Raw genomic sequence first — 10,303 nt, 5'->3', positions numbered from 1 at the left:
CTGCTGTTCTTATTTTTGCTTACCTCACTGTTTTTACTACAGATGAGTTGCAGTTGGGGAATTCCTGGCTGTGCTTTGCTTTCGTTTTGCTCTTTTACTTGCCAGATCCCGAAAGGCACCGAAGGGCTGTGTGCCTTGGGAGAGCCGTGGGTTAGCAAGTGAAGAAATTAAGGCAGTGGACATTGTCCTTTGTTTTGGGATCTCCCGTTTGGTTTTGGTGCCCCTGTTCTGTTTCTGGGCTTTCAGTAAGTAGTATGTTCTCCTTGGAGCGTGCAAGAAGTTGGGAGGTTTGCAACAGGGAGCTTCACATTTCGGTTTTATTTTTCGTCGCTGGGAATGGCGTCAATGCCAAGTTGGGGAGAGGAGACAAGTTGTATTTATGCAATGAATTTTAGTGGTGTTTCTCTATTTGAAGGTTGAGGGCAAGGGTCGAGGCTCAAAAGGTTTTCTGGGTCTTCCTGGGAGGTTTTTGTGCTTTGTCTCATGCTCAGATGCATGTTACTGTAGGGCACTGCCCATTGCTTCTGGTGGTTTTATTTAGCAGAGCACCAGTAGAACAGGAGCTGTGCAGTATTGCCTGAGCTTTCATCTAACTTTTCAGTGTTGTTTTCTTCTTGAATATGGGTATTTTGTTAATACATTTGAGCCTAATATTTGCGTGAGTGGCTTTCAGTCTTCGTAGCCATTCAGCTCTGGTTATTTATTTAATATGGTCTTACTAAATAGCTAGTGCTTGATTGTCAGGGCATTGCTGTCTACAAATTCCTGGGGTTTGGATGGAGAAATGTAAAATGAAAGTCTCTAAAGGATGACTGGTCAGGCTACTGGGAAATTATGTTTGTCTTGCATGAAGCCCTGTTATTTTGCAGTATATTTAAATTTGAGATGTTTAAATGTTTGCTTTTAAGCTTTCTGGTAAATTGAAGCATTGTTTCCTTTGTTTTTAATGCATGTGTTTACTATTAGCATGCTTTATTTGTATAATTGATAATATAAAATACATTTTAGAAAGCTGGGTCTGTTTAGCCTGGAGAAGATTAAGAGGGGATCTTATCAATGCTTATATATATCTCAAGGGTGGCTGTCAAGAGAATGGACCAGACTCCTTTCAGTGGTGCCCAATGATAGGATGAGGGACAACAGCCACAGACTGAAGCACAGGAGGTTCCATGTGAGTATGAGGAGAAACTTCTTTACTCTGAGGGTGCCAAAGCCCTGGGACAGGCTGCCCAGAAAGGCTGTGGAGTCTCCTTATCTGGACATGTTTAAAACTTGCCTGGACATGATCCTGTGTGATCTGCTCTGGTGATCCTGCTTTAGCAGGTAGGTTGGACTAGGTGATCTCCAGAGGTCACTTCCAACCCCAAGCAGTCTGTGATTCTGTGAATTTCATAATAAAGCATTCAGAATGAAAACTTGCATGTTCATTTCCATCTGAGTTTCAGTTTTTGACATCATGGAAATAGCCTGAGGAAAAAACTGAACCTGGTTAAGCCACATTTCACCAGGAACTTTTTTGTTGTTCTTGTTAGAATAGTGAATGAGACACATTAGAGAATTTTAATGAACTGAGGGTTTTAGCCACATTTTGTTGGATCCCAAAGTTGCCTCAGTTTTTATGTATGACATCCTGAGAGCTTGATCTGGAATGGAACCTGGGTAGAGTCTTTCTTGCAGTGATATTGTCTCAGTATTTGGTGATGCTGCATAATAACCAACTTTGACATGGTTTTGACCTGAAAAGTCAGAGATTAGTAAAACACCGTGCAGTATCACCAGCTTTTCTCTTATCACATGTCTGCTTGGCTTTTTGGGTGCAGGAACAGAAGAGACTGATTTGGTCCTTCCCATCCTGCCCTCTGCTGTAGCACTTGGTCAGGTCACATCCCTTTGCTACATCCATTTGGCTCAGGTTCAAAACATCCAGGGCTGTTCAAAAGGCAGCGCAGAGAGCGGTGTTGGATTATGGCAGAAGGGATGTCCTCTGAAAGATGAACAAGAAAAACATTTTGAGTGGTTTTACATCCAGTGCTCTAACCTGGGACCTGCTTTTTGTTTTATCTTCAGCTTCTGGTGCGTGCCATGCCCAGCAGCGATGTGAGGAAGTGATGTTCTCTCCATGCAGTGTGCCCCATGGAGCGCCATGGCTCTGTGGTGAGGTCACGCCAGCACAAGCATGACTTTCTGATGAATTAGGAGTTGTCTGCATGCAAATGGGAAGGTCTTGGTTCTTTACAGCAAAGTGCTCTTGTGTCTTCCACTTCTGTTTTGAGTTCTTCCCTCAGCTCCATAGAAATCTCCCACTCTTGTCCTTGGCCAGGTCAAGAAGAAGGCAAAAGTAAAAAGCCTGAAGGCCTGTTGCTCACTTTACTGTAGATACTTGAATGGTCAGTGCAGAGTAGAGCACATCTGGGGAGTGAGGGCTGAACACAAGAGAAGGTGGGTTCCACAGCACGACTATCCCACCCCTCCACTCTGGTAGTGGTGGGGTGGCTGCTGCTGTTGGGTTGGGAAGGTGTTTGCTCAGGAAAGGGCAGTTACTGGGGAACGGCGCTGTGTGCACCAGCTTCATTGGGGGGATGAAACAGTTCTACCCAAGAGGATGCTTCCACTCAACAGTGTTACCAGCTTTTGGCTGAACTAGGCTGGTCACTTACATCTTAGGGCACAAGGCTCAGTCTTGCATTTTTATCACACCAGCAGTGGATCCTCAAACGTCCAGACTTTGTGGTTGCTGGTGGTTTGAGTTGAGGTTGCTACCTAGAGATGAAAAGCTCCACGGCTGACCCCAGGATCAAAGGCAGAGCTTCTAGATCTTGGACCTGTGTAATTGCTTGTGCCCTTACTTATCTATACCCTTACTCCATTTTTATTATCTCTAGCATCTGCACCGAGACAACTACATGGAGGTATGCACCACGTGTTGGGGAATTACTGTGTGCTGAAGTGCTGCTGCTAGCAGTTCAGTTCTTCATCAGGGTATGGAGCAGAAGTCACCTTTGCATTGGACAAATGAGAGGAGGCTGAGCACACAACCATGCAGGTAAGAGACTGTGTGTGCATGTCTTTGTTATGGGAAGGAAGCACAAGTGGAGAGTGACATTGTCACTGAAGTAGAAATGAGATGTTCATCTGCACAAAATGAGCAGCAAGAACAGCTGCCTGAGCCCTCTGTGCAGGCGAATATCTTGCTCTTAGAGTCTCACACCTCCCAGAGGTCCTACTGCATGTGAAAGATGCCTGAGATGTTACACTTTGCAGGCAGCCACCGCAGAGATGCAGACAGCAACAGAGCTGCTTCCTGGCTGATGCCAGAGAGGCTGGCTCCAGTTGTTTGCTGCTGTCCCTTGCAGTGCCACTGCGTTGGGCACTGTGCAGACGAGCCCTGTGGTCCTCTTGCCCTGTAGTGCCTGGGCTGGGGTTTGCCACATGACAGTGACAGTAAGGCAGATAAGAAATGCTGGGCTGAACCAAGGGGTAGAAGAGCAGATAGAGTCATGAAGGGTTGTGCTGGCCGCTGGCTTGTGTGGGTGAACAGCTCTCGCTCCTATACCCATCGCTACTCTTTCTGCTTACATCCCTCTAGCCCCCACTTCAGAATGATGATCTAGACCTGGAAGCAGCCGTAGCAGACGCCCGGCCCCAGCTAGTGGAGTTCCTCAGTCACCGTCCCGAGTGGCTGCTCACGACCTCCCGGTGCTTCCTCCCTGGAGTGGCCTTGGATGGCCTGGAGGGCACCACCAACCGCAAAGAAAGAGTCTCAGTGCTCCTTGACCTGCTAGAGGCGGCAGGCTCTGCCACCTGGAAGCAGTTTGCGCAGTACCTCTGCATGGAGTGCGACCTCCCCCTGGATCTGGAGATACTGCTCATGAGTTCTGCGGGAGAAGGTAAAGGAGATCAGGTCAGCTTCTTCTGGCTGTCTCCAAACACGGCCAGTGCCTTGGCCCCCGATAGCCAGCAGACCACTGTAAGGAGTGAGACCACTCGTGTCCCCACTTGTGCGGTCAATGAGAGGTGACAGTTTGCTTTGTGGTGTCCAGGCAGTTACAAGTGAGGCAAAGCCTCTTGGTTAAAAAATGATGCGACTTTCCTCTTGGTTCACCCTGCCTGTCTTTCACCATTGTCTCTGAAATAAGATCAGTCCCTCCAAACATAGTTATTGCCAGCAAACAGCAATAGTTGATGTTTTCAGATGCTTTTTTTCACTGGTGCTAAGCCTGTGTTGGTGGGCACTTACTTCATTCTTTCAATAAGAGTTGGCCTGATTTGAGGATGGAGGGTTCTGTGGACCTTGTGGGAACCTGTGTGGTCATATCATCTGGATTCCTGAATAGGAAGTGTCCCCAAGGGTGAAGTCACTTTGCTCAGAGAAAAAATAGTGTTCTCGAGACTCTAATTAAGTCTGTTTGAAATGTGAGAAAAAAGGTGTGCTGTGCTGCAGGGACTCCTGATTGCTTTTTGTGGGAGTGGGGAGGAATTCCAGCCTTTTAATCCTGTGGTGTATCATAAAAGAAGACATTTCTTAAGGTTTCAGAGTTGGCTTATGCTGGTTTAACTGTAATATTAACAGTTGAGTGTAATTGATCCTTCTGAAGATGAATTGCTTTCGGTTTTGCTCTAGGGGTGGCTTTCAGTTAACCCTGCCCCTCTGCACAGCCCTGTGGTTGCAGGGACTGTCCCAGGTGTGCGGGCAGGAGTTGATGGTTTGGAGGATGACACAGGACCACACTTTAGAGTAGTGATGCAGTGTTAGGTTAGGCAGGATTAACCATTAGGTCATTTTAGCTGAACTGACTCCCAGGGAGAGGGGTTTCTGTCTGTGTGGTGAACAAGACTGGAGCACTGATGCGGGCTCAAACCAACCTGAGGGGCAGTCCAAGCAGTGCTTGGGATGAGTAGTGGACAATAGTGGGATTGAGTCTTCCAGCACCAGAACAGGCTTATATGGCACACTGGGCAAGAGTCAGGATATCTGAGCAGTTGAAGGGATTTTGTGTGAGCCTGTGGTGCAGCACATGTGCCTATTTGGAACTTTGTTCTTTGTGGCTTCATGCTGATGCTAGAGCTGGAAATCACTGGAAATGGCAGTGAGGGGAATTAACGTATGAAGGCTTCCTATCTGATTTTGGAGAGCGATGCTTTCACGCATGAGTTATCTGAACAGAAGAGCCCGGGTGGCATGTGGACTCTGTCCGGTGAATGTTTTCTTGGGGCTGGCTGTGCTGAGGGGGTTTTTGCAGCAGCTTGAGCTGTGCAGTGAGTCAGAAAAGGCCCTTGACTGGGCTGGTAACTGACTCTGCCAACGGTTTCATCACAGAAACACCTCCTTTGAAGGAATGGGGAAGAGTATGGTTTCCCTTTTTGGCTGCAGTGTGGTTTTTAGATCAGCCAAAGCCGCCTACGCTCTGAGGTTGTATGTATCATAAAGTTGTTTCACTCCTCCCTTGAAAGCAGAGGTTAACTGTATTTTAGAGCAGTCTGAAAGGAAAAGATCAGATGGGGAGCCTGAAACCCGGCTGTATTGTATCAGCACTTATACTGAGTCTTGGTTTGTACCACTGTGTGTGTTGTTGGCCAGCAGCACCACAGATTTCAAGAGGAGGACACTTTCAGTAACTGTATTTCATTTCCAATCCAACTCCTTTAGGTAACTTAAGCCAGAAACCAGAAGCCTGTACAGATGGGAGTGCCTGGTCGTCTGTGCCAAAAGGTAAGGCTGGAACAGACCCTGGGGTGCTATGCTCTTGGAGTTTATCTTCTCTGCCCGTGGGCTGGGCACAGCTACAAATGTCCCACGTATTGGCCACAGCGCTGGCAAGCTGTGGGAAGCCACTGCAGCTCCGGGTTTGGTTTTTCTTCTCTTGGTGGTTTCCAGATGAACCTCCCCCATTTCGTTTTCTCTCCTTGAGTTTTAGGAAAGCCTTTTTGGCCCTGACTTTGCTAAGGAACTCGCTTATTTTAGTTTCTATAGCCAAGGGAATCTCCCAGCCACCCTGCAAAATCCCCACTTTTTGCACTTTTACAGTGGTTGGTTCCTTGGTAGGCGGAGAAAGTTGGTTTGGCTTTTAAAGGAAGAGCAGAAAGACTATTCTGGAGTTGATCCAGCAGAAACCGTTGCAGAGTTATCGGAGCTGAAGAAAACATATGGCAGTAGTTCTAGGGCTTTCTTCAATGGTGAATTTGGGACTGAAGCCTTCCTGCTCAGTACAGATCATTAAATTAGGTGTTTATTTTCAAGATCCCTCCTCTTCCCCTGGCATGTTACCATCACCCAAGTGATGGTCAGAAGCCTTTGGTGCAATGTGAAAATCCTGAAGGTGTGTGCCACCGAGTCATGTCCCTGGACCCTCATGTAACAGCTGCTGAAATAATTGGAAGCTGCTAATTTCCTCAGTCACCAGATATTAATTTTCCAGAAAATGAAATACCAGCCCAGGTCCTCCGGCTTGGTGAGAAGATAAATGGTGGAGGTAGCAGCAAAAGGAATCCAGATCATCACAGAAAGCTGCCATCAGTTTGCCATGTCCTCTTGAAATGTGTGCTGGGGGGAAATGAAGCATGGGGAAATGCAGCTTTGTGTTATTTGGCTGCAGCATGGGGGAGTCTCTGAGGTGGGACCCTGGGAGTGCAGAGAGCAAAGAGCAGACAGTGTGTTCTGCAGAGGTGCTGAATATTGGTGGCATGGAGTGGGGTGGTGCTGGATTGCCCATGGGTGAAAAATAGATGATTTGAAGGAAAAGCTGCTCTTCTTTTTTTTTTTTTTTTTCCTGCTATGTGAATTTGGGGACTGGCTAAATCTCACACAGCAACAGGAGCTTCTTGCAGAGCTGGGTCTGGTTCTTGCTGAGATTTGCCAGTTCCCTCAGTACCTGTGTGTTTGCATCTGCAGTTTGCATTCCCTGCTCCTGGCCAGAGACAGACTTTTAGCATCACGCTCCCTCAGTAGTGAGCAATATCTGCTGCCTTTACCCACTTGTACCTCCCAACCTACCCTTTGCTGTTCCAGCCATTAGTGTGGTCACAGAGACACTTTTTCCCCTGCTTTTCACTCAGAGATTCCTTCTGAGTCACAGCACTGCAAATACTGTATCTCGTGTGTCACATGCAGCTTTCGGGCCTTGAAAACAGAAGTGGCCTTTCTGTTCTGCGGGCAGACTGGTTTGCAAATACTTTTGCCTCTTTGATTTTGCCTCTTCAGCTCCCCAAATACTTTGCTGGAGAGTCTCATCCAGCTTTGATAAACCGTCGTTCAGAATGCTCTTTTGACATGTTTCTGACTTTTCACTTTTCAGGGTTTTCTCGACGTCGCCATCGCAGCAGCTCTGTGAGTGATAGGGATGCTAAACAGCAGCGACTAGGTATGTAGGTGTTCCAGAAGCAGGGCGGTGGTGTGTCCCCCTCTGAGGAAGGACCTATTTAACTTCTTTGCAGAAACACCCAAGAAGTCAACCTCACGCGCTGAGGGAAACTTTTGTTTATCTGCTGCATAAACTCTTAATGCAACAGGTTATAAAATACACAGATAATGGGACCTGGCAAATAATAAGAAACATCCATAGCAATTTCAGAGATATATTAAATCTACCTGAGCAGAGGGGATGCAAATGGCATAGGCTAAAAAATCCCTTAAAGTGTGATATGCCAGTAAAGCATTCGGTTGTAGGTCATCCTGGTATTCGTTTATTTTTTTTAACCAAATCAGGAGGCATACTGACAACTTAAAACCCAATAAAGGCTCCACAGTTTCTCTAGCACATTAAAAACTCTCATGATTTCAGCTCACTCTCAAGTAGAGAAGTAACTGAATAGATGAGTGATGACCAAGTTGAGACAGAGTAATTCCAGGAACGACTGGGCAGCCTGAGCAGTCTGGTGGAGGAACACAGGGAGTGTGGCAAAGCCGGCTCTGCAGCTGGGCTGGAGCCAGGTTTGGGCTGGAGCCAGGTTTGGGCTGCAAGTTTGTGTACAGGAGAGTTCTTGAGGAGCTGCTCCCCGTAAGCCAGATCGTGTCCATTGACAAAACTCTGCAGCAGTGAGGAGAGGGTTTTTCAGAAGGTGCTGAGTGCCCTTAATTATCGCCATTATTCTCTCTTCATCAAAGAGATGCTGGATACCATCAGGGATCTCAAATTCTCAAAGCAAAAGATAAGTCTGTTCTGAGGTGCAGAGGGCTGAGCAAGGGTGACACAAGGCCAGGTGTGGTTAAACAGGGAATTATATGCATAGTACACCAATACCTAATTCCCCTCTTAAAGAGATAAGATGATTCAGTTTTTATATGAAGCTTTTTCACCTTTTCCCTGAATTTTCTTCTTCTTTGTGCAAAAGTAGGAAAAATTATGGATTATTTTAATGTGGCCAAAATTTGTCATTTCTACGTAGCTCTGTGGAGCATCCTTTGTTTCTATTTGTTTAAGTGTTAGTATTAACTTTTTCACCCTCATACTCACTGTGTTGTCTTCTCTCTCAGATTCAGCTGAAAAGTACCGGCGTCTCCTCATTGATTCTATCTGCCAGAGATACGGAAGCACAAGAGCAGCAGGAGCAGCAGCACAGCACCAAACACAACAAACACAGCCACTGGCTTTCAAACGAGCCTTTGTGAACCTTGTCATTCGGCAGAGCAAAGCGTCCCGCTTAAAAGAGAGAACAGATAGACCCCGGGGGGATGCAGCGGGTGCTTCCGAACCAGAAGAATGTGTGGGTACAGCCGTGAAAGTGTCAGATCTGTTTTGTAACGTCATCGCATCAGGCATGACAAAGGTGATCTTTTTGGTTGGTAAACCAGGTACAGGCAAAACCATGCTAATGCACAGGATTTGTCAGAAATGGGCAGAAGGTGTCCTACCTCAGTTTCTCTTCACTTTCCTGTTTGAGTTTCGGCAGCTGAATTTATTAAAAAGAAAATTGACCCTGAAGGAGCTTTTGTTTGACCTGTTTCTTCAGCCAGAAGACAGCCCTGATGAAGTGTTCCAGTACCTGCTGGAAAATGCCTGGCGTACACTGATCATCTTTGATGGGCTGGATGAGTTTGCAGCTAACATGGACGTGTCATCCTCTTCTAAGGGAGGCCCAACTCTTACCTCCCGTATGTCCATATCTCAGCTCTTTGCAAACCTCTGTCATGGGAAGCTCCTGCCTGGTTGCACAGTGTTGGTCACCAGCCGACCTAAGAGATTACCTGACTTCTTATTAAACACAGTAGACCTGCTAGGAGAAATTTGGGGGTTTGACCATGAGAAGGTTGAGGAGTATGTCAGCCACTATTTTAATCAGCATTCATTCAAAGAACAAGCCATTGCTCACCTGAAGAACAACACCAAGCTCCTCAGCATGTGTCAGATCCCTGCTCTGTGTTACGTTGTGTGCATCTGTTTGGAGTATTTGCTCCTTAAACATCAGATGAGTGTGGAGCTTCCTCAGACTATGACACAGTTTTATATCAGAATGCTTCTCATCTTCATAAACAAACAGCAGGGAGAGCGTGTGTGTGATGAGGTGACTCAGCTGAACTGTAACAAGGACGCCATTTGGGGTCTGTGTGATCTTGCACTGAAAAGCCTGGAAGATAAGAAACTTGTATTTTATGTAGGTGATATTCCAGAGCACGTGAAGGAATTTGCTTCCTTACATGGACTGCTGACTGTCTTTGAGGTGAAGACGAGTGGCACTCACCCAGAGACTGGCTATGCCTTTGTGCACTTGAGCTTGCAAGAGTTTTTTGCAGCAGTGTGTCTCATGATAAGTAACAGGGTAGACAAGAACTACCTGAAGAAGAAGTTCTCTTTGAAGTCAAGGTGGACTTTAAAGAATGTGACGAAGACTGAGTTCATCGAGAATTTTCACATCTTTCTCTCAGGCTTGTCGTCAAAAGAGTGCAGGACATTTCTCATGCTGCTGGCTGAACAAGATGAAGCATGGGTGCAGGACAAGCAGGACGCAATCCTGCAGTCTCTCAAGAAACTGGCGGCCACTCATCTGACAGGGCCTAAGGTCATCGAGCTCTGCCATTGCACCTTTGAAACGCAAGACCTCAAAGTTGCCCAGCACATTGGGCGCCTGCTGAATTTCAAGTATGAGTTTAAAAACTTTAGACTGACACCTCTGGACATGTCGGCCTTGGTTTTTGTCATAAACTCAGGCCAGGATTTGACTTATTTGGATTTTGTAGGATGTCTCATGGATATTGACTGTTTGGAGGTTCTGGCTGGCTGTAAAACTATCGAGCACTTAAGGTAAACAGGCTGAGTGCTGTGAGCTGGTGGGTGGAGAGAAGGGGCCAAGGGGATGAACGGGGAAGCCT

The 10,303-nt window shown here is 46.6% G+C and overlaps 2 protein-coding genes and 1 long non-coding RNA gene across 7 annotated transcripts in view; 2 read left to right on the top strand and 1 right to left on the bottom strand.

The window, feature by feature from the left end:
• Window positions 1-10,303, bottom strand: part of POLR2C (RNA polymerase II subunit C) — a 210,199-nt gene that overhangs the window by 100,554 nt on the left and 99,342 nt on the right. The window lies entirely within an intron of this gene.
• On the top strand, window positions 111-2,913 carry LOC309444704. The gene is made up of 3 exons (XR_014185143.1): window positions 111-245; window positions 1,077-1,171; window positions 2,883-2,913. It is a non-coding gene; the product is annotated as an uncharacterized lncRNA (long non-coding RNA).
• The window catches only part of NLRC5 (NLR family CARD domain containing 5), a 41,963-nt gene continuing 34,565 nt past the window's right edge, over window positions 2,906-10,303 (top strand). For 4 of the 5 annotated variants that reach the window (XR_014185141.1, XR_014185142.1, XM_082062737.1 and 1 more), the window contains exons 1-5: window positions 2,906-3,043; window positions 3,587-3,887; window positions 5,648-5,710; window positions 7,293-7,358; window positions 8,471-10,235. Coding sequence is in view for 3 of the 5 variants with exons in the window: in XM_082062737.1 (XP_081918863.1) it covers window positions 3,038-3,043; window positions 3,587-3,887; window positions 5,648-5,710; window positions 7,293-7,358; window positions 8,471-10,235 (2,201 nt within the window). In the remaining 2 variants the exon portion in view is untranslated. Of the gene's footprint in view, window positions 3,044-3,586; window positions 3,888-5,472; window positions 5,549-5,647; window positions 5,711-7,292; window positions 7,359-8,470; window positions 10,236-10,303 lie in introns of those variants that run through there. The other variant, XM_082062739.1, reaches the window with a different exon arrangement.

This window comes from Streptopelia decaocto (assembly GCF_964273445.1).
Source record: "Streptopelia decaocto genome assembly, chromosome: 11".
Lineage (NCBI taxonomy): Eukaryota > Metazoa > Chordata > Aves > Columbiformes > Columbidae > Streptopelia > Streptopelia decaocto.
This window is presented reverse-complemented; position numbering and strand designations above follow the sequence as displayed.